General features: G+C 46.5%; 1 protein-coding gene across 5 annotated transcripts in view; it reads left to right on the top strand.

Annotated features, from left to right (window-relative positions):
• Positions 1–23117, top strand: part of VPS13B (vacuolar protein sorting 13 homolog B) — a 765148-nt gene that overhangs the window by 739651 nt on the left and 2380 nt on the right. For all 5 annotated transcript variants that reach the window (XM_081070819.1, XM_081070821.1, XM_081070818.1 and 2 more), the window contains exons 56-61: positions 1811–2613; positions 6678–6854; positions 8858–9028; positions 16188–16364; positions 18540–18642; positions 19178–19427. In XM_081070819.1, coding sequence (XP_080926945.1) covers positions 1811–2613; positions 6678–6854; positions 8858–9028; positions 16188–16364; positions 18540–18642; positions 19178–19427 — 1681 coding nt within the window. The remainder of the gene's footprint in view (positions 1–1810; positions 2614–6677; positions 6855–8857; positions 9029–16187; positions 16365–18539; positions 18643–19177; positions 19428–23117) is intronic.

Raw genomic sequence — 23117 nt, 5'->3', positions numbered from 1 at the left:
GCAAGTTAAGTGTCACCAAAAAGTTGGCATTTGAGCAAAGACCTGAAAGCAGCATGGGAATCACTAGTGTGATTATTGGGGGGAAGAGCTTTCCAGACAGAGAGTGCAGCCAGTTCAAAGGTCTGAAGCAGAGTGTTTGGCGTGTTGGAGAAGCAGAGAAGAGGCCAGTGCAGGCCCCATGGACTGGGTGGCCATGCAAGTAGCCATGCCTGAGCGCAGAGAGGCGCAGTCTAGAAGGAGGGGACCCGGGTAGGGCTTAGCTGTAATCCTGAATGAAGTGGAGAAGGCATTAGAGCATTTTGAGTAAAGAAGTTACGTGATCAGACCTAAATTTTTAGAAGATGGTTTGGCTGATTTGTTGACACAGACTGTACAGAAGCCAGGGTGGAAGCTGGGAGACCACATAGGATCATGACAGTTATTCACACTAGAGATGCTGACGGCTTTCCACCACAGTGGTATCACTGGAAGTGGGAAGAAATGGTCAGTCTCTGGATATCCTTTTAAGGGAAAGCCCATGGGATTTCCCTGATGCTTTGGAGAAGGGTTGAAAATAGAAGCATCAAGGAGGAGCCCAAAATTTTTGGTCTAAGCAACTGGTAGAATGTGGCTGCCATTAACTGAGGTGGGAAAGACTATATGTAGGTTTGGGGGTAGGAGCAAGAGTTTGTGACAAGTTGAGTGTCTTTTAGATATACAGTTACTCTGTGGATAGGCAGTTACATATATAAGATGGGAGTTCAGGGATGTTCACGGCTAACTGTGTGACTTTGGAAATCATCAGCATTTAGATGACTTCTCAACCATGAGACTGAACAAGATCTCCAAGGGGAGTGAGTGGAGATGGAGAAGATGTAGGGCTTGGTCTTGGGCACCTTAACTTTCTGGGCGGAAAGGAGGGAGTCACATAGGTGATTGAGGATTAGGGACCAGAGGTGGAAGGTCCTAGAGAAGACACGTAAAGTACTTCCAGCAGGAGGGAGTTATTGACAATGTCAGTGTCACTGTAGGTCAAGTAAGCCAGACTGAAAGTCTGTCATTTGATTTAGCCACGCAGTAGTCACTGGTGGCCTTGAGGAGAGTTGCTTTGGTACCCTGGTCAGGGGCAGAAGCCTGCGTGGAGCAAGTTAAAAGAGAATGGAAGGAGAGGAATGGCAGACAATGTGTATAGAAAATGCTTTGGAGATTTTATGTACGAGGGATCATAAAAATGAGTGGTAGCTAGAGGAGGTAGGATTTACAAGAGGTTTTTTAAGACAAGAGGAAAAAACAGCGTTTATAAGCTGCTAATAATGATGAAAATGAGCGATGACCTTGAGGAGGTGAGACCAGAGTGATTTAGTACACACAGAGAAGCTGAGCTCTAGAAACGGTGGGGAGAGCAGAGCGCACAGGCCAAGATGCTGGTGGATGGGCCCTTGTGGTGGGAGTTCATGGTGAGTTTTCTTCTGTTTGCTTTACCTTTTCAGTTTAAGGAGTCTTGGTTATTTTCTTATGTCTTTCTGCCTTGTGATGATGATGATAGAGGATTCGTGCACAAAGACTAGAGTGATTTTGGAGTAAAAATCCAGTGTTGATATGAGCAACGTAGAGAAACATGACAAGAACTGGTAATAGTCCCATTGGGAGCAGTTCCCAATACTGTTAGAGTATGACTGACTCTGTCCAGACACCATGGACTGAAAGTTGACTTCTTATTTGTTTCTTATAAGAATCTGATGGGACCTCAGGAGGTATTTAATAAGGCACTATCACTGAAAAGAAAACCAGGAGCAGACTAATGTTATTTTCCTTTTCTTTTCTCCTCTAGAACTCTGGAGAAGATCGTGACGTTTAAAATGTTCATCACTCAGTTGAGCCTGGCAGTGTTTGATGAGCTTACACACCACAAAGCATCATCTGAACTTCTGAGACTCACACTGGACAATGTTTTTCTCCATGTGGCCCCAGCGGCTGGCCACCTCCCTGGGGAGGAGCCCATCACAGCACTGTTTCAGCTGCACTGTGTGGAGGTCTACTGTGGGGACCTGCAGTTGGACAACCAGCTGTATAACAAGTCCAATTTCCACTTTGCTGTCTTGGTCTGCCAGGGAGAAAAAACAGAACCTAGTCAGTGTTCCAAAATGCAGAGTCTTCCTATATCTAGCGAAGATTTGGAAGCATACAAGAAAAATTGTTTTATCAAACTTTGCCTCACCTTAACTGAGAGCGAGAGCTTCTTTGACATTAACGAGTGCAACTTTGAATTGAAGCCTGCTCGGTTGTACGTGGAAGATACATTTGTATACTACATCAAAACATTGTTTGAGACCTACCTTCCTAACAGCCACCTGGATGGTCCCCCCACCAGGCGCTCAGGCGGCAAACAGGTGTTGCCCGTGCAGGTCAGACAGCACGCCAGGGCCTTGGTGAATCCTGTGAAGTTACGGAAACTGGTAATACAGCCAGTGAACCTCCTCGTCAGTATCCATGCTTCCCTCAAGCTGTACATAGCTTCCGACCACACTCCGCTCTCCTTCTCCATGTTTGAAAGAGGCCCGGTCTTCACCACAGCCAGGCAGCTCGTGCAAGCCCTGGCCATGCACTACGCCGCTGGGGCTCTTTTCAGAGCAGGTAAGGATACAAGATGAGGGTCGGCTGGAACCTGGGCAAAAGGGATGCTTCGGGGTAGTATCCAACTGACTTCCAGACACAGGGCGGCACTATGGTGAGAGGTGAAAGCATGGGCTTTGCAATCAGACAGCAGTGGGTTTAAATCTAGACTCTGCCGCTGCTCACTCGAAGGCCTTGGGCAAATTAATGCACCTCCCCAAATCTCATTTTCCTCATCTATAAAATGGGTTAAGATTTTTGAGAGGATAAAATGAAAGTATATAAAGTGTCCTGAATTTTGCTTGGAACTTAATAAACACTGAAGCAATAGTAGCTGTTATATTCACTGTTACATAACTTATAATTGTAATTCCATTTAGCTAACAGTCTTCTGGCTCCTTGCAGGTATAAGGCCCTATGTGAGCGCACTAGTGCAGCCAGAAAAGCAGCCAGGCCCTCAGCCTCTGGGCCCTAAAGGAATCTAGTTCTACGTTGTTAGCTTTCTTCATTACATCCCTTCAGGAATAGCTGTAGGTGAGAAATTCAGAGGATTTGTTTATCCTAAGATGCATAAAGAGCCTTCTACCTCCCCAGCACAGCCCTGCCTGTCTAGACAGACGACAAAGAGAAGGCTGTTGGTGTCTCAGCCTCCACACACCTGAGCTAGAGAAGTCTGCAGGGGGTGGTTTGAATATGTGTACAAAATGTTGTGTGGGGAGCGGATGGTGCACAAAAGGTTGAGTGTTGGGGACCAAGTTGTCTCAGCATACTCTGTGATAACCACCTTCAAAGTACACATTCCTGACCGAAGTTCAATGTAAAGCAGTTGCATTTTGATAATCTGTCTCCTCGTGTTCCCATGAATTCAAGCACCAAATACTAGCCAGAGTTGGTTGTGGGCCCTCTTAGGGAAAAAACACAGAAGTCTTACTTTCTGAAAGCAAGGAAGGAGAGAACCTTTGTGACATTGTACTTGCTGAATGTGGTCCTGTAGAAGATTAACGTTGAAGCGGCAAATGACCCATGCTGTTGCCATACTGGTAACATTACATTTTCTCCATAATGAAATTCATAGAGTTAATAGGACTGCCCAGAACTCTTAACTGAAAATGACGAGATCAGGGAAGGGCCCTGCCTGAACTGTTGTTTAATAGCTTGCACAACAATAAAGACATATTTCCCTCCTGCTAAGAAATCATTTTAAAATAAGCAGTTAACATTTCAAATTCGGTAGATGGGTATATTTATAAAAAATTCCAGAAACTTACCCTTTCGGCAAGTTTTGCTTTTAACGTGAGAAGCAGGCTTGTAGATTACTGAGCTCCGATCTGGGTCCTGGGAAAGAGTAAGCCTCCCAACAAGTCACCACATAACGCGGAGGTGAGGGGAGCACCCATCTGTGTAATGAGCTGGCAGAGAAACACCAACTGCAACACCAAGGAGCCATGTCCCTGCAGCCTGTGTGCTAAAAATGATCTCTCTTTGTTTTACGTTTTTCATGAGCTTTCACAAGAACATTCTGTTTGGATTTTTTGTAACCCGCCTAAAAATCCTCTAAACTGTAGTCCCAACCTCATTACACGCTGAGAAAAGAAGTTCTGATACAGAGGGCCAAGTTTTTAGAGCCTGTTGGGAATTCTGTCACTAAAAACTTACAGTCTGAAAAGTATCTGGCAGAAAGCAGTGATTGAAAGAGTTGGAAATGGGAAGATGGTAGGAGGTTACTAACCCCCAGGTAGAAGAGTCTGAAAGGGAATGTACTAATATTCTTGTAAAAGAAGGGGGAGGGCTGGCCTGGGGGTGGATGAGTTGTATCATCATCTCCCACCAGTCAGGGTTCACCCAATTGCACTGGATGAGAAGGTTCCTGAGAGGGGTGGTCAAAATACCCTGACCTCATTTCCAGGGCAGTTTGCGGGTTCACCTTGAAGAGATTTTAAAAATAAAGAAACAGTAATTAGAAATGAGTAACTAAGCCTATTTAAAGAGAAGAATGTGTGCTTTATCATTTCCTGGGCGCCTTCTCTACCCCCAAGTCTCAGTTTGACAGAAATCTCAACAAAATTCCCAAGCAATAAGCTAGAGATATATTTGCTTTGGGTGGAAAATAGTTAAAGAAGGAATGCCCTGGGATACTTTCTGCCCTTTTCTGGCCAGCTCAGGTGTCACTAAAAAGTAGATCTGATCCACAAAGAGGCCCCCATCAAGCAGTGGCCCTAATCTTTGTGTTCACCCGGGGCGCTAGATGGCAGGCTGGGGTGTTTCTGCTCACTCTGTGCCCCTGAGCTGGCCTCCAGGGGCCCATTGTAAAGGGATCTTTGCTTGGCAATAGCTCCTCTTCCTGATTTCAATGTGGAATCTTTGGAGAGAAGGGAAATTAAGATGTCTCTAGACCAAACTTCTCCCTCCAGGCAGAAGCTTACAGCTATTCCAGGCTAAAGGGTATCTGCCGTTTCTTTACCTCCAGAGAGGGCCCTCCAAGGAAGAGTATTCCACAGCCTTTCATGGAACCCTGCCTATTCGCTGTTGCAGACTGGGCTCACAGAAAGTTGGGGGAGGGGGTTTTGGAGTCAGGTAAACCTGGGCTGGGAACACAGCCCACGTGTCTAAACATCAGTGAGAGGATGAGCAATTGACTTTGTCTCTGAGCCAGTTTCGCCTTTTCCTGCTTGCCTGGGAGATGGTGGAGTCAGGGTAATTCCATGTCTGATTCTCCTCTGTTCCCTCTGCCTATGTACTTCCTGACCCCAGGGAGAGGCTCAGTCATTAGCTAATCAGAATTTATGTAAAGGGAAATAATAGTACTTTTCTGGTACTGTTGCCTGTGAGAATCAAATAGGCTAAATGCCTGACACTCGTAGATTCTCTCATTTATAATCTTCATCATCTGGAAATTAAACTCTTTTTTAACCTAAACCCTAGTGTTATCTTCCTATGTTCCCCAGAACAATTTGAGAATGTCCCTCTCTACAATGGCTGTGCCTAGATCCCTTTAGGGCTCTGGCTGGGCTTTGCACCCACATCTTCCCCACTCTCTGGGATCAGTGACTTGACTGGGAATTTGTCACAAGCCCGTCCTCCAAGAACTTAACGTGCTGATGAGGCAGAATTGACTCCCACTCGCGTTCTGTCCCAGGGCCTCCCCTTTAGAGCCCTCTCAGCTATGGGCTGGGCTTGTCAGTGGGTTCCCAGAGAAAGTTGCCTGTTCACAATGCTCCTCTCCTTAGCCCTTGGCCCTTGCCTGCACCTCCAGACCTCTGGTGAGAGTCCCAAGCCCACACCCCGGGGAGGAAGGCAAAGGCAAGCCACTGCCTGAGTCCACACCACAGCCACGTTCCCACGAGGCAGTGTGCACAGCAGGCAGGCCCTGAGCAGGCCGGCTCCTGGCAAGCCCCAGTTCAAATAGGAAACCAGATCCAAAGGTCTCCCCCAGGGACATTTCCAGGGAACACTCCCCTCTCTCTGACCTCATCAGTATGTCCATGTCACCGAGTTTACACAACTGGAACTAGGGTCGAAGGGGAGACATTTCTCTGGCTCCAGCTCTGCTCCAAAGGGAAGCACTCAGCTTGGTAGGATTGGGAAAGACTCAAAAGAACTCCTCCGTCCTCATCAGAACTTTGCATCCCCTTTGTAACACCCCGTTTAGCATCTGGCCTCCTCCCTTGACATGCGTCTCCTCCTTGTCCTGGTGCCTCTGCTGCCCCAAGGAGCTTGCACAGGTGACGTCCCAGCCTGCAGACACCTGCCAGCGGAGGGACCGCCTCTCCTTGGGTGGGGGGGAGCCTGCGTCCCCTGCACACGGGTCCCTTTTAGTGGGACTATGGGAGACTCCGGCTGGGAAGTCATATTCAAGTTACTTGTGAGGCTTCCAAAAGGGTCACTTTGATTTATAAACTATGAAAGTTTGCCACATCTGAATTCACAGTGAAGGAGTTATTTCCCATGTTTTGCTCCAAAGGAGCTTATTACATTCTCAATTCTAGTGTGAAAAATGAATTGCAGGGAAAATGGGTCACTTTTCCCCATTGTAGAAAGTGCTGTATTTAAGGTTTCAGTAACCCCTTCCCTTTGCTTCCTTCCAGGCTGGGTGGTTGGATCCCTGGAAATCCTCGGCAGCCCGGCCAGCCTGGTGCGAAGCATCGGCAATGGGATCTCGGACTTCTTCAGGCTCCCTTACGAAGGGCTGACCCGGGGCCCAGGAGCCTTTGTGAGTGGAGTCTCCAGGGGGACCACATCATTTGTAAAGCACATTTCCAAAGGTAGCTATTGTGGTGCCTTGTAATAATGCCTATTTTCATTCCTTCCTGTCTTATTTTCTCATTTTTAAAGAACGTGTTAAAGTTTTAAATGCATTAAGTTTGCCTCTCGCTTTGTTTGGCGTGTTAGCTTGCTGTGAAATGTTGGATTTGTAACGAAGCTCATGTATAACGTATTATGTTATAAACAGATCATTGCTTGCCTGTGTAGTATGTGAAAATGTTTCAGAAACTTCAGAATTTTAAACCTCCCATTGGGAAAACAAGGATTGGCTCCACTGTTATTCCATGTGATAAATACAGAAATATTAAAGGTGTTCAGGACTTCTGCTAAACATCAGAAATCCTACACTGTGTTGCCTCATCATGTTTTTTTTTTAATGTAGATACAGTTGTCATAACTTTTGTAAGGATATGGATACATTTTGACATGGAAACCGATCTGGAGTCAAACTGCCAACTTTTCTCTAGCATGCCACGTAAACAGTGCCATCTTGTGGCCCCCACCGGTCATCAGGCACAGAAGCCGCCCTGCTGCCCTGTACAAGGAGAATGTTTTCGTTTCATCGTGTGTTTGCTTGACGATATTTTGGTCAGGTTGGCAGTGACTCGGGAACTAACAAGGGCCATCTGAGTCCCCCTTTCTTCTCAGCAGGAGGCAGGGAAAACGGTGCAAAGGGCTTCTACCCCATAAGACGCTTTTTACTGTCAACAGCGCTGCAACTCTGTTACGAGTGGACAGGTTATAGAAGTCTCTAGAAGGCCGCAAAAGAAGACGTGTGCTTGAAATATGAGAACCCATGATCTGGGGCGGGGGACGGGGTAGGGGGTGGTGCTGGCAAGAGAACAACAGGAGCAGTAAACCCAATTCCCTGGACAATGACAGGAGCGCTCCCCTGGGCCCGTCATCCGGGAGGCCTGTGAGCTGAGCTACAGGAACTCACAGATGAGTCACCGGTGGATTTCTTACTCCTCACACTTAAATCTTTGAGGTTCTGTTGTTTTTGTTTTAAAATAGGACAACCAACACCTGCTAAATTGAACCCCATCAGTAATTTTACCGTGCTGACTCACTGAATGTTTTTTTACACTTGTTCTCTCCTTCTCTTAGCAAAATCCATTTGGTTTGATGGGGTGTGTGCGCGCGCACATGGATTTTCTTTCTTTTCAGATCACTGGTAAAGATGCAGCTGCAAAAACATCTTCCATTTCTTCTTGAAACTAGACATCCATAACAGATGAGCTAATACATTAGCTTCCAAAATGTGTCTATTGATGTCTTTCAGTTTTGCTCATTGAGATCTATGCAGAGTTGCTAGAGGGGATTATGAATATTTTGAGCAAGATGCTAAAATAGCCCTTTCTTAGGAAACAAACAGATGGAATCATGGCTTTTACATAATTTACTCCCTTTGTTGTCCTCACTTTTTTCAGTTAACATCCTGAGTATAAAAATGGCACATATTCTCTATGGCGCAATATTATTTCCTCAGAATGTCGAATGATAAAGCTTACAGACTGTCTCCCTTTAGTATGACTGAAGTAGTAAGAAGGTAATAATTTTTAGTTCTCAAGTGGAAATGTTTCTTTACAATCTGTCTAAAATTCAGCAACTAACTTTAACCTTTAAATTCACAGCAGGCAAATTTTAACCTTCAAACCTGGGCCTTAATGACGACTTCAAAACTGTTTCAGCCAAGCCTTGACTATCAAAAGATAGTGAATGATAGTTTCATATGAAACTCTAGGCATTTCTCTGGTAACAGAGATTCTCATCCTATCCTTTTTGAGGAGCGCCATCACCCTCATAAGCAAGTGTTAATCTTCATCTCATTTTCTTAAGGCCGTTGCTTCAAACTGCCCGTGAGGTAGCCTCTCTCACCATCCAGGCACGTCCAGAAGGCACAGATGTGCTTCTCCCATCACTGTCTCCTCTCCCACAGCCCTCCAGAGACCACTCCACTGGGGTCCACCATATATGTGACCACATGCTCTTGTGCCCTCAGGTACCCTCACCTCCATCACCAACCTGGCCACGAGCCTGGCCCGGAACATGGACCGGCTCTCGCTTGATGAGGAGCACTACAACCGGCAGGAGGAATGGCGGCGGCAGCTCCCGGAGAACCTGGGCGAGGGGCTCCAACAAGGCCTGTCCAGGCTGGGCATCAGCCTGCTCGGTAAGAGGTCGCCGGGACCATGGCTCATGTCTGCTCTCTGGCTCTGCCAGCTGTCCAAGGAGTGCCGCTTCCAGGACTCTGGGTGGTGGTGAAGTGCAGATTCTTTGTGTAGAAAAAGCTGAGCTCAGAGAGGATATGGCAGTTGGGCCGGCTCCTGCCTGGAGTCTGTGACGCTCTGGAACAGGACCCTGGCCAACACCATGGTGTGGACACCGCAGGTGCCCTCCTGTCCCATCCTTGGCTCACCTGTGCCAACGCTGGGCACTGCCTTCCTTCGCCTCTGGTATTGCATGTGTCTCTGGCCTCCTTGCAGTTCTCCCATTGGAGGCCCCCTGAGCACAGGAGTGTCAGCACAAGGACAGCAGCACACAGCTGTTTGCTTGTTAACGTGAGTAACAGGCCAACCTGGAACACTGGCCTCTCACTACCACAGAGACTGCAGACGCCTGCTTCTGTGTGAGAAGCACTTGAGCAGCTTGCAACTGTCATGTAAGCTTCAGTGAGGAGCCTGCTTTTTCTTTTTGTTTTTTTTTAGAGTGCCTGACTCAGGGTCATTATCGTTTGTTGAGCAGCCAGATGGTATAGTTAGAGGTGAAGATTACTATGGATATTTCCAAATATTGCAAATGTTTGAAAAATAAGTTGCTTTGGAAAAATCTATAAAAAGGAAGCTTCAGAGCTGAACTTTTGCAGAGCAAGATTTTCAAGGATATCTTTTGTTTATTTGTTTGCAAAGGAATTTAAAACTGTGTTGCTTGGCAGCATGCCTGCCTAGCATCTGAAGGAGTGTGCATCTCACAGAGATCAAAGTGCCCCAAACCAGAGGGAACAAAGGTCAGAAAAGATGAGCTTGAAAGGATCTGTCCTCTCTCAGTCTGCAGTTCCAAACATAGCCTCTCAACTCACAACGCAGCCAGCTGAGGCTCTGAGAGGAAGTAGTAAGATGTTACAAGTGCAGGTTAAGTTACTAGAAATTATTTAAGTCATAACATTGAGTGTGTGGGGCACTGTCATTTGATAATACATTGAAAAGGGGAGGCTAAAGGCTGGGGGATGGAAGTGCTGGGTAAAGGAGCAGCCCCGAAGCGGTGGGGGCTGCTATGCGGAAGGGGGTTGTGTGGGGTGGGCCACAGAGCCCAGGCTAAGGTTTCCAGACCCCTTCACAAGGACCTCAGGCAAGTCCTTATGTTCTCTGTACCTGGGTTTCTCTTCTGTAAATTAGCACTGGAAATACCATTATTAAGAGTCCTGCTGGTCAGCCAGGTGCCAGGCACAGGGCTGGAGTTTGGTAATCAGCACCCATCGCACTACATTATGGTAGTAAAGGTACTGTAAGCGTTGCCAAATTGCAAAGAGTTTCACGTGAGCAATGACGGGAGCCTTTCTGCTTTAGTTTCACTCCAGTGGGTTAAGTCGCTGTAACCATGGGAAGTAATAATGAGGTGATCTTGGGGGCCTCGGGTCATTGTTTGGGGTTGTGGGACCTCTTTTTGCTAAGAATTGTGGGCTTCTGTGTGTTCAGCCCCGGGCAGAAGCACTTACTTCCCTCTCTCCAAGCTCTTCTTGGAGCTTGGAGCTTGTAGGGGCACACAGAGGAGGACTGAGCAGGCTGTCTTGTGACTGTTTCCACGCTGACTGACCTGTTCTCCTCCCACCCAGAAGCCCATCCCTGCCACCCAGTTTCCACTGTATGAAATTGTGCCTGACGGTAGAAATCAATCATCTGAGAAACCAGGGTTCTGCCTTTGTGATGTCGCCTTCAGGGCTCGGCTCCTGTTGTTAAGCAGGGTAGAAAGTCGTAAAGCTTTGATCTTTGCTGTCCTCATACTGTTTTGTGCTAGAGAATCATTTAGTCTGTGGAAACTGCAGCAGGCTCACAGAGTCTTTCTACGTCTCTGGTATTCGGTTGGTGCAAAAGTAATTGTGGTTTAAAAGGTTAAAAATAATTGCAAAAACCGCAATTACTTTTGCACCAACCTAATAATTTCCAAAAACTTAGGAGTCCTGGGGGTGACGTAAATCCTCCTCACTGTACGCCTGTTGTACCTGCAGGTGCTGGCTGCCCCTGGTCCCCAGCAGTATGCCTCTATCTGTGCTCCTCAGATGGTTTCGTTCACAGTGGACATCTCATGTTTGGCTCAAACCCGCTTCCTTTCCTCTAAGAGTTTAAGAACTCTGTAGCACATACAATCACTGCATTATCTCAGAACCTCTGGTCCCAGAACTACCTGATGTGTGGCAGGAAGAAGAGTCAGGAAGTCCCCACACCTGGGAAGGGTATAGATTCGTCTCCATTTAAACCAGAAATGGTGTTTAAAAGTGCCAAATGCATTGTCTAATTGACGCTGGAGCTATTATCACATAATAGTTTGAAACCCATGGTTAGTGAAGTCAAAATGCTGGTTCCTCAGTTTCTTTCTTTACAAGACAGTTAGTAGAAACACATTTAAAGAACACATCAGGGTTGACAGAGTATTTTCACATGTGTCGTGTTATTTGATCTTCAAACCCTAGGCACGAGTGAGGTTAACTGACTGCCCAGGTCAGTCCTCTGGCTAGGACAAGAGCCTGGCCTTTCCACGAGCCATCCACCACGGAGGGCGCCAAGCTGGAAACAATCAGGATGTGGGGAGACTGAACAATTAAAAGTTCCAGGGTGGGGAAAACACATTTCCCCCAAATGTTTATGGGTTGGGGGGCCTTCCTGATGTTGCTGCGCCCTCATGGAGACACTGGAGTGTTACGAGACCCTTGAAAAATCAAAGGAAGTCTTTCGCTGCCATCCCCAGTCACGTTGCCTCAGGTCAGTGAGGAAGTGTCAGTCGGCAGAGAGATGCCGCTGAGGCTCTTGGATGAGCTCCACCACAGTTTTCAGAAAACAATGGCTTCTGGAACAATTCTGTTTAGCCTGCAGAATTGGCATTAGGCTTGCCCACATTTACCAGATCCATTTCCTGTACACCCCACTTTCTACTACACCCTGGAGTCTGTGTTGAGAGAGGATGTGAGCTCCGTGTCACTGTTCCACTCCACGTTCCCTCCCAAACGTGACTTCTCTCTCATGAATACCATTGGCAGGGTGTCAGGACTTGCTTCTCGGACCCACACTTCTTTGGGGCTGCTGCCTGACTTATGAAGCATTGCTGGATTTCCAAGCAGCCGCACCCCCTGTCTTCACGGCCACTCTTGGGATGCCATTTGGAATCCCAACAAAATCGGCCTCTACCAAATGAATCAGGACATGTTCCCTCAAGTGAGTGAGCAAACAGCTGTGCACCCAAAAGACGGCACTTAGGAGTAGCCCCTCCGATACCACTGTCTGCGGTCAGCGGATTGGGTTGCAGTTAGCAGGGAGTTGGGGAATAACGGAAGTACTTCCTTCTCAGTTTCCTAATCTGTTCTGGTCAGAATAAGCTGCCCTCAAGCTGGAATACCTGATACACCGTGGGCCTTGTTCATCTCTGGAATGGTGAGCTGTGGAGTGGCATCTCAGCTTAGGCCTGCGCCTCTGCTGTTGTGACTTATTTTCAAAGTGCCCAAAATATAATGACATCCTGTGCTAAGGACAGCACCAAATAAGCACACAGGCAGGGACTCTCATAGCTCAGGGACACTGTTCTGTGCCTGAAACTGGAGAGCAAGTCCCAGAGCTGGTGAGGGAGGGCCATTTTAGTTCCCTTGCTTCGAAGAGAGCCCTCCTCTTCCAGCTAAAGGTTAGAAAAGGAAAGCGCTCCCCACTTTCTGCCCTGGCCAGCACACATGGAGCCCATAGGCATTCCCTTGCGAGGTGCACTCTTCCTTCCTCGCCTCACTTCATCACATCACAGCCGTCTCCATGTGGCCGCCCACCCCATGGGCCTGATGCCAACAGACAAGTTTGGGGATCAGTTTCCACTACTTAAAGCCTTAAAGCAGAGTTTCAGTATATGACAGTAAATAATTTACCAGTTGTAGGATTTAGCTGGATTATACTAATAAGAGAAACTTCTGAAGCCCTACGAAAAGCTGCTCCTCTCAAGGCATGGCTGCAGACACCATGGAATGACTGCCAGTCTCTCACTGCCTCTCTGTTCTCCGCCTCGCACCTGGTAACCAGTGAGGTGTCGGTGTGTGTGACGTGCCAGCTTTCCCTTTTCCAGGATCAGGTGCTGAGCGACAGCATGTGATCTGACAGGTTCTCCTCTACCTCTCAGAATATAACACCTTGTCATGGGGTTCAGGCTTTTCACTTTTCAGGCTGCCCAAATAGTTTATCTATCAAAGCCGTAGTAACTGAGCTCTGACTGTGGCTGGTGGCTGCAGAAAGTGGAAGATCAAAGGATAGTTTCACTGTGATACCTGTTTGCACTCAGGCAGGTAGAAGTTGGAGCCCTGTGTGCATGAGAATCACAGCCATGAAAGCCCCGTGTACAGGTTGGACCTGGCACATTAAAGGGAGGTGGGAGAGTCCCAGCAAAGTGACCACGTGCCCCCAACTCAGTTTTAATAGGCTTAACAGAAATCTGCATTTGAGAAAAGACATTTCTCTCAGAAATGCAGACAGTAATATAATTGACCGCTGAATTTGTAATTATTTACCCCCATTTTGCTACTCTTCAGCATGGAGACCTGTCAAAGAAATCAGACAATGAAATCATAAGAGCTGTATTCCTTGATTTGATGCTTTTCACTTTGTCTGCTGTGAAATGCTTTGAGGACAAGGCCCTGGGGATCTTCCCTCTCCCAGCGCTGATGGCAGCCACTAGCTCAGTGTGCCTGTTCCTTGAATACCTCCCAGCTGCTCTGCACCCGAAACTCACAGGTGGAGAGCAGAACATCAGATTCCTCACACTGAAGATGTGGGGCAAGCTCCCCAGCCCAAGTGCCAGGGTTAGGTGTCTGGGGGGCGCTGGAGCAGTGATCCCTCAGCCCTCCATAGCCAGGGTGGCTGGCACCAGCTGTGAGCAGCTTCCTCTGCTTCCAGCATCATTTCTTTAGAAAGTTTGAGAAGCACTGGTCTAGGCTTGGAAACAGACCTGTTGCCTCAGGTCATTCTTAATCTGTCAATACGTAAACTTAAGTGGCTCTGTCAAAATTTAGAGGAATGGAATCCTTGAAGAACATTCCCTTTACAATTGACCTGAAGGAACTGGCCTTTGGTTTTTCTGGATTTTGTTCAATGGAATATTGCTTGAAATTAGCAGGTCATTAACTGAGACCTGGAAATCTCTGGTTACCCAGGAGACTTTCAGTTAGTGGCATTTGGAATAATGGGATTTGACATGTACTAAATTTCTACCAGGGGGACTGTGCATTTTCATTAATCCTAGCAGGTTTGAGTTGAAAACAAAGAATTCTGTCAAGAAAAATGAAATTTTTACCTTTTACTGAGTTAGGGAACCCCCCACTCCATCATGGGCAGAAAAAAATTCAGAACCAGTGAAGCCTTTACTAGATTTCATCATTGGCCCCTCAAAGTAAGAGTAAGGAGGACAAACCACCTTGCAGGAAAGCCATTAGAACAGATATTGGTGAGAGCAGGGTTTTGTAGCTGTTCTAAAGTGAAGAGTAAATGGCCAAACCTCGGATGAAATGAGAGAGGAGTTTGTCCAAGACGGGCAAAGGGCAGAGCTTGCTGGTGAAGAGCTGGGCTGCGACCCTGTCTCCCTACACTCAAAATCCTGCCTCAAGTATGGAACAGCTGTGTGACCTTGGGAAAAACTCCTTAACCTCTCCATGTATCAGTGGTCTTATCTGGGAAATGAGGATAAAAACCATGCCTGACTCCTAGGATTATGAAGATTAACGATCTCATACAAGGAAAGCTCTTCACAGTCCCCAGTACATAGTAAGCACTCAGATCAGATTAGTGGTGTACTTACACTCAGCTTAACGGGGCTGCATTCTGAGAGATACGTCAGCAGGCCATTTCGTCATTGGGCAAACATCAGGTGCACTTACACAAACCTGGTAGGATGTGCACCTCTAGGCTGTGTGTAGCCTGTTGCCCCTAGGCTACAGCCAGTACAGCCTGTTACTGTACAAAACAACAGGAGAGTAAATCAAGCACAAGACAGAACGATGACAATCAAAAGACACAGTAAACACAAGGTGTCTGAGGCTGCTGCCAGTGTGACACGGCACACTGTTTTACAGCAAACTTTTTTTACAAAGTAGAAAGAGTACGCTCTAAAATAATGATGAAAGGTAAAATAATGATCAAAGGTCCTCAAAGGAAGTTGTTTTATTAAAACATTGATGAGGTCCCCTAGGAACTTAACTCTTGTTTATATCAATTAGCCTATGGTAAAACTGGTTTCCTTAATATGTCGTTTTGCTTAAAGTCACAGAACCTAACTTTGACTTTAAGTGGAGACTTACTGTATAGTAAATACATAAACCAGTAACACAGTTGTTTATTATCATTGTCAGGTATTATGTACTGTACATAACTGTACGTATGTACTTTTATACGACTAGCATGCAGTAGGTTCTTTTACACCAGCATCACCACAGATACACTGAGTAATGCGATGCACTTCACTACAACGGTAACCAGGCAGTAGGAATGCTAAAAAACTCCATTGTAATCTTAGGGGCCCACCGTCATTTATGGACTCCATCATTCACCAAAATGTCGTTATGTGGCACATGACTATAATAGAAGTAATAATTACTATATCAACAATTACTTTTATTAAATAATTATTAATATATTAAGTTATTGTTCAATAATTGCTCTTATTAAAAGGGAAAACACAAAAAGGGGCTGGCCCCTTCCAGTTTTTTTCATCCTCCTGACTCACTGAAAACATGTGTTTTCCTCCTAAGGAATTGTTAGCTCTCTTCCCTAAAAACTGTGTTGCCTGATTTTCTGGAGAAAGGCATGTGGGTGTCACTATAGAATAGTTGACATGTTTATTAAATTCTGAGCTGAACTTCACAGATCCTGACTATGGATCAAAGCCAGTCTGAACATTGTGTTTTGATGAAGATAATAAATGTCTAACTTAAACTGCCCTCAATGTACTTAGATAGTTGGTAAATAGATGTAAAGAACTTTATAATGAGGGTGGGGTTTCATTTTCAATCCACATAAAACTGTGTTCCAGATTGAAGGTTTTCCTTTGCTCGGGATTCTAAGCCTTAGCCTTTATTGGGGGCTTTTGTTGTTTTTCAGGTGCAATTGCTGGTATAGTCGATCAGCCAATGCAGAACTTCCAGAAGACCTCCGAGGCTCATGCTTCAGCAGGACACAAGGCCAAGGGTGTAATCTCAGGTGTGGGAAAAGGAATCATGGGGGTGTTCACAAAACCCATCGGAGGAGCCGCTGAGCTAGTGTCGCAGACTGGTTACGGTGAGTCAGTGCAAAGCCTGTCAGACCAACTCAGACATCGCCGATTAATGTGTGTTATTATACCAAGGGTTCCCTACGATAATCTAGCCCTTCATATGGCAAAGGAATGAAAAATAAAAGGAATAAATCCGTAAGTAGATAAAAGCTATCTTTTTCACCTCCTTATGCTTATCTACGTGAAGAGTAGAATTGTACTAATAATAAATTATAATAAAATTACAGAACCAGGAAAATCAATGACTAATCTCAGTATATGTACATGTCACAGAATCTTTTTACAATACATTTAATAAAATAGGCTTTAATGAAAAGTAACCAGTTAGAGATTGAGGGCAATGTATAGAAAATACTGAAGCAGAGAATAGAATTATTGCTTTTTCTGGTGATCAATTTGAAAGGAAAAATACATTATGAGACAGAAAGCTATCTTTAAATTATAATGTATTTGTATTTGGACAATGAGAGAGGGGAACACTCGCGCGCACATGTGTATGTGTCCATGGCTGTGTGCACACATGCCCACAGAGCTTTAGCTAGGCATGGCGTTCTCACCTGCAGACTCCATGCTGCGTTGCAGCCAGGCCAAGTCTCCTCGCCAATGGCAGCAGAGGCATGTGACCTGCAACTGAGAGCCCTTTCCTCAGGCAGACAGCTGTAGAGAACTTTGGCTCATGGTATTACCTGCACTTGGAGGTAGATTGCCAGGGCCTCTCCCCATGCATGCTGTGCACACAGAGCGGTGGGTGTGCGGCAAGGAAACACCTCCTCCCATGCTTATTTTCTGCATTCTTGACGGAGCACATGAAGTGAATTTTAATAAACAGGTGACTGGAATTGTTTCCTTTTTACCCAAAATCAGTGTCGTCACTTTGGTGGTGAAGCAGGCCACCTCGCTAGTATAGCAAACGAGGAGGGCTCTCATTTGTCAGATATGTGAGCACACTGCATCTGGCCGTAAAGTCAGCAGGGGGTATTTCACCGCAGACATCCTGCACCTCAGTAGATCTAACAAGAGGCAGCCAGATCAGGGCATAAAAACTGTCTGAAAGGAAGAGAGCAGCAGACGAATGCCCACACTCAGGCAACCATCGGAGAGATTTCTCTGAGACCACACAGACATGAACATGTGTTCCTCTTCGCTTCTCCCCTGCCTCCTCCCTCTCTATTTCTGTCTCTCCTTCTGTGAATGACATTTTCACGCACAGGGAAACTGACAAAAAGAACTTCTGCAACTTCTAAGTGGACAAAGTTAAATACTCCCTTATCAAATGCTTATACATTAACAAAAACAGTATTCCTTTTGCTCTAGACTCCAATGAGGGAAAGTCACCTCATACTTCATAAATTCCTTTGGTTTTGAAAACACCATTGTGCATTTCCCAGGACTGAGGAACTCTCCTTATGTAAGAGCATCTCAGAACAGAGCTTCACATGGCCTTGTTGGTTTCCATCATCCTTGTAAAACTTTTATTACTGCACTGAAGGTTTTATAAACCACTAACTCTTAGTCTAATGACTGTGCCTCGTTTATAAACATTTACAAGTCCTCAGAAAGCACACATGCTGTACCATCTTTGGTTCTGGAGAGTCTCTTTGGAGGCCTACGTGGCTGCTGCTTGGTGCCCTCATTTGGTGCTGGCACTGGAGAGAGCGTGTCATAAACCGGAGGCCCCACGAGCACTCAGAAATATACATGGATTCATGTTGAACAGCTGGATTAAGTCACTTAAATACTGTATCTAGGCAAACCATGTGCCTTTGTGTGCGTCTCTGAGTGTGTTGTGTTTTTTAATTATATGACCAGCCACAGCGTAGATACAGAAGTATTCTAATATTAAGCAAGAAAGTCAACTAACAATCTTGACTTTTTTATCACATAAATTGTAAATGATATGTAAGCCATTTTCAGGACCAATTACTCCCAGGAGCGTTATGCTTCCTCTAATTACCAGTCTATGATGGGACTACAAGATTTCAGCTTGTAGCTAATGTAAAATCACCAGGGTTAAGAGTATTGCAGTATTTAATGATTATCTGTACACTTGCTTCCAAAGATGTGACATCATTTCGGATCTGCAGCATTTTATGGATGGCTCTAAGCAGATGATATCACTGTAGCAGGGGACTGTTTTCCAGAAAACAACTAGTAAAACTCCCTTATTTCTCTTACCACAGGTATTTTACATGGAGCTGGACTTTCTCAGCTTCCCAAACAACGCTATCAGCCAAGTGATCTACATGCTGACCAGGCTCCAAATAGCCACGTCAAATATGTCTGGTAAAATTATTGAGACACTTGTTCAACTGTACATGTGCGTTGTGTGTTAACAGGGCCTGGCTTGCTCTCGAGCTGACCAGCCATACTCCCAGGGGAGCCCAAGAGGAGCCGTCATTTCCAGTGTCTCAGGCAGCACAGGGGCATCCTAGAGCCAGGGAGAGGTGGCTGTCCTCAGAATTGGGTCTGCCACTCAGGATGTTCAATGGCAGAGAAGCCAGGGCCCACGAGAGGGTGTGAGATTCTCTATGGAATCAGCCTTCTAGTTAGGGGTAACATCTGTAATGCGAAGAAAAGGAACCAACCAGAGCCCGGGGAAACTTTTGTCCCCAGAAGTAGCTGGGCTTTGCTGACCAGAATCAGTTTGAGAATTAAAATGACAATTACGTTTCAAGTTAAAATAATTAGATTGGTGAGGGCCCTTTGCCCTTGGGGAGCGTTGTGTGGGATTGCCCAACCCTTGGTACAAACAGTGAGCACTGATGTTGACCGTTTTTTCAAAGCTGGCTCCTAGCCTCACTTTTCTCTTTTAACACAGGAAAATGCTTCAGTCTCTGGGCAGACCGGAAGTCCACATGGCCCTGGAAGTGGTTCTGGTGCGGGGCTCAGGCCAGGAGCACGAAGGGTGCTTGCTGCTAACGTCAGAAGTGCTCTTCGTGGTGAGTGTCAGCGAGGACACACAGCAGCAGGCCTTCCCTGTCACGGAGATCGACTGTGCCCAGGACAGCAAGCAAAGCAACCTGCTCACCATGCAGCTCAAGCAGCCGAGGGTGGCCTGTGATGTGGAGGTACAGTTCAGAAAACAGAGTGACTGGGGCTGGCTTCCAGCAGGATGTGGGCTGATGGCTGGTTCCAGGCATTTGTGAGCCCACAGCCTCTGGACTGGCTGCAGAGGGGGTATGAGGCGAAAGGGTTGCAGAAGGGGTTGGGAAGTCCTAGCCAGGTGTACCTGTGAGCCTTCTGGAGGCCCCTTCAGGAGAGCCCAGCAGGAGGCCAGGCGGACTCACAGTCCCGGGCTAAGCCACCATATGAATTGAACAAGGCTTGGTCGTCGTGGGGCTGGGGTGCTGGGGTGCTGGAGTCAACAGGACAGGACGGGACAGTGGAGCTCCAGAACGAGCAGGTCTTTCAAGGACTAGGACCAAGGCAGCAATGCCATGCAGCTGCTCCATGAGACAGGCCCCACGTGGGCCTGCACGTGGCCTGGAAGTGGCTGCAGCAGGCACGTGGTCCTGGAGAAGGCCACCTTGGAAGTGAGGGTGTCATGAGTGAAACAGGGCATGGGCAGTAGGCCAGACCTTTGCAAGTTCACAAACCAGGAGGTCTGTGATTTGTGAGGTCAAAATTTTGTACACAGATCTCTCTCCCCCATCCACTGCTCTGTATTCTGTGTGGCTCTGTGTTCCCTTTCCCATAGGGCAGTTTCCCTTAAGTCCCATGAGGCACCTCCTGCAGATGCAGCTTAGTGTCTTTGGGGCAGCTCCCTGGCCACACAGCTCCTGAGATGTTCTGGCTGCTGGCTCCTGGCCACACGTTAGTTGATGTGGAATGGGTGTTCAGGCAAGGCATGCTGGGTTCAGGGGTCAGGGCATACTGATGAGAGTAGCACCAGCTTCCTGCAGTCCAGTCCGGGGTGAGCAGGGGCCCCTGGGAAGCTGCTGTCTGCCCCGGCATCCCTGCTAATTGCCTGATCTACGGGGCCCTAAGAGTTGACCTCAGAAACAGACATATTTTCCCACTTGGCAAGATGAGTGTGGATCAGGGGTAGTGTGGAGCCTGCTGGTCCTAACCTGGGACAGAGTGGCCCCGGGAAAGGACAGCAAACCTGTCTCTACAAGGTCCTGCCCGATTCCTTCATTATTTTCTTCCTGGTATGGGGAGCCTGCGTCTCCCTCACACCACTGTTTGGGTAAAATTATCTGAGAAGATGGAAGGCAGCCAAGCACAACAACTGAGATTTCTCTAGTTTCTTGGATCATAATCAGTCAGGCTTTAAGCTGGGTCTTGGCACTAAACTACAATGCTGCTTCGAATTGATGAGTTTCTGGGAATAAACAGAGGTCAGATGTCCAGGCTGACTTTATTAGATCTGCCAAAATCTTCTGATCTAGTTGACAATAAAGCAACAGTGATGTGGCTACAGGATTTGGCAGGAGATAGTATCATTATCTTCAAGTCCATGGTCCTTAACGAGAAACGTCCAGGGCCCTGAGGAGGGTCTGTCACCATCATTATTCCATAGCTGCTTGGGAACAATTTCAGATCCTAAACTATTGAGACTGAAGATTCAGCTTTTGCTGTTAAAACTGTCTATTGTTATCCTTCTCTCTCCTGCTTTTCTGTCCAGCATAGCTGGAGGGAAACAGACCTGTTTCTCCAGGGGTTAGTGAGATGGTATCTGGAGTCACCACCCCAAGTTGCCAAGGCCTAATTGAGACCATGGGATCACTGAGGCAGGAGCACTGACACTGGACAGCATGCTCTACACCAGTTGCCACTGGTGTTCAGGGGTAATAGGGTTGGAATGAAAGGATGGCAAAGACAAAGGCAGGACAAAGAGCAAGAACCGCAGGGTAGCTATTAAAGACAGACGAAGACAGATGCCGAGTTTACCCAGCAGCACCTGAAACTGGACAGAAACGGTGGCTACCCGGTATGCCTTCTGCCTCCGCTGCTTTCCCAGTATCTATTCCACTTTACAGCTACCCTCAGCTCTGCGTAAGAAACAAGAATTAACTGCCCCAGTTCTGTGTCCAAACTCTAACCTCCCCCAGTCACCCCAAAGGGGCTGCAGAACGAAATACTCATTTATTTTCTGGACAGTAAACCCTTCCTTAAACGTGTCGTAATCCCATGTGTTTTTTAAATTGGGGGGCCGGGGAGGGGCGGTGTCATTCAGTGCTGCTTGACACGACTTTTCCTCCGTTGGTGCACTCGTCAGTGCATAGCAACCTAATCCAGATGTAAGCTGGGTGAAGCAGCCTACCCACTGTTTTCCAGGGAAAACTATATAAAATCTTTATATAAAATGGCCTTTCTGGTTTTTGCTCTAGATACTAGGAAACACAGCTCCTTTGAATTTTGAAAGGAATCAATTTGTAGATGACATCATTCAGTATATTCTAATATGGCAGGATTCAGATTTTTTTAAATCAGCATTTGCTTTTCTTGGTTAAATGCAGCCATTTTTAGGGTAATAATTGCTTAATATGCCTGGCACATCATTGAAATCCCTTATGAGAGGCTCAAAATGAGTCAGAAGGTCAATTTATTCCTTGGCCAGGTTCCTTTCACAACACGGGTTTTCCTGTGCTGCTGTTCAGGAGGAGCAATTAAGACTGTGTATTCAAAGCTTTCCAGCTGAATTCTGACCCCATCAAATGATATCATCAGCACTCTAGCTTTTGCCTGGTGGTGCACAGCTTTCATGTGTCAGTGAATCTTTGGGGGCCTTTATTTTTGTTCTCAAGCTTAAAAATATGAGACCCAAACTCTAACAGATCCCTACTTACTATTCTGGCAGGCCCCTTCACTTTCTACCATCCCACTGGCTTTCCACAACTTTTAAGACACCTTGGCCACACTGTTTCTGTGCCCTATGCAGAAATACTGAAATTCTTTACACTACTTGGAGAACTAAAACGCCCTCGTTAAAATGGTTTTAATTCTTCCAGTGGTCTTGCCAGCATTTACTAAAGAACCCAGAAAGGTCAGTGGCTACCTGATTCCCACACATCAGGGGCTTATGCACTAGCTAGTTTCAGGGTGGGAAGAATTTATAGCTACAACTGCCTTTGATGGGTCCTTTCTCAGGAAATCTCACCTAAGAACTTAGGTAGTATATCTCAGTTCTATTTGAGTTCCACTGAAGATGAGCCAGACTTTTATGAACCATAAATGTACTTTGCATCCTCCTTTTTTCCATAAAAATTTCCCCTTCCTCTGCCCAGTTTTATTTTCTCTGGCTTTAAATCCTAGTATTTATAAAAACAGAGAATGTTACAGTTCAAAAGGTATTTTTTTAATGCTGTCCAAAGCCACTGGTTTGAAAGAGATGCTCTTCACTTTTTCTGTCAAACTCAAAAAAGTTCCATCTGAAGAGGTTTGAGGAGACAGGCAAACAGCTTTTATTTCAGAGCTTAGTTTAATGGTGATTAGATTTAAGCAAAGAACACCTGTGGGGACAGAGCCCCAGACAGCAGTTTCCAGGCTCTCGGCCTCACGTGGAGGGGTGCTGGCTCAGGTAGTAAATGGCCATCAACTGTGATGGGATGGCCATCAGCTGTAACCAGTGAGCCACTGGCCACTAATATAACTGCTGTGGCTACGCTAGCAGTAAATGGGGGCTAGCAAGAAGATGGTGGCTGAGCCTGCAAGCGGTGCAGTGAGGGTTGCGAACAGTGTGGCTCCTGCTTCCTGTGTCTCCAACCCAGCCACCAGCGAGAATATAGTAGTATGACTCCCCTACCTATGGCTCC

The sequence above is a fragment of the Rhinolophus hipposideros genome (assembly GCF_964194185.1).
Source record: "Rhinolophus hipposideros genome assembly, chromosome: 13".
NCBI classification, from domain to species: domain Eukaryota; kingdom Metazoa; phylum Chordata; class Mammalia; order Chiroptera; family Rhinolophidae; genus Rhinolophus; species Rhinolophus hipposideros.
The sequence above is the reverse complement of the archived record's forward strand: the minus strand, read 5'-3'. Positions and strand labels throughout refer to the sequence as shown.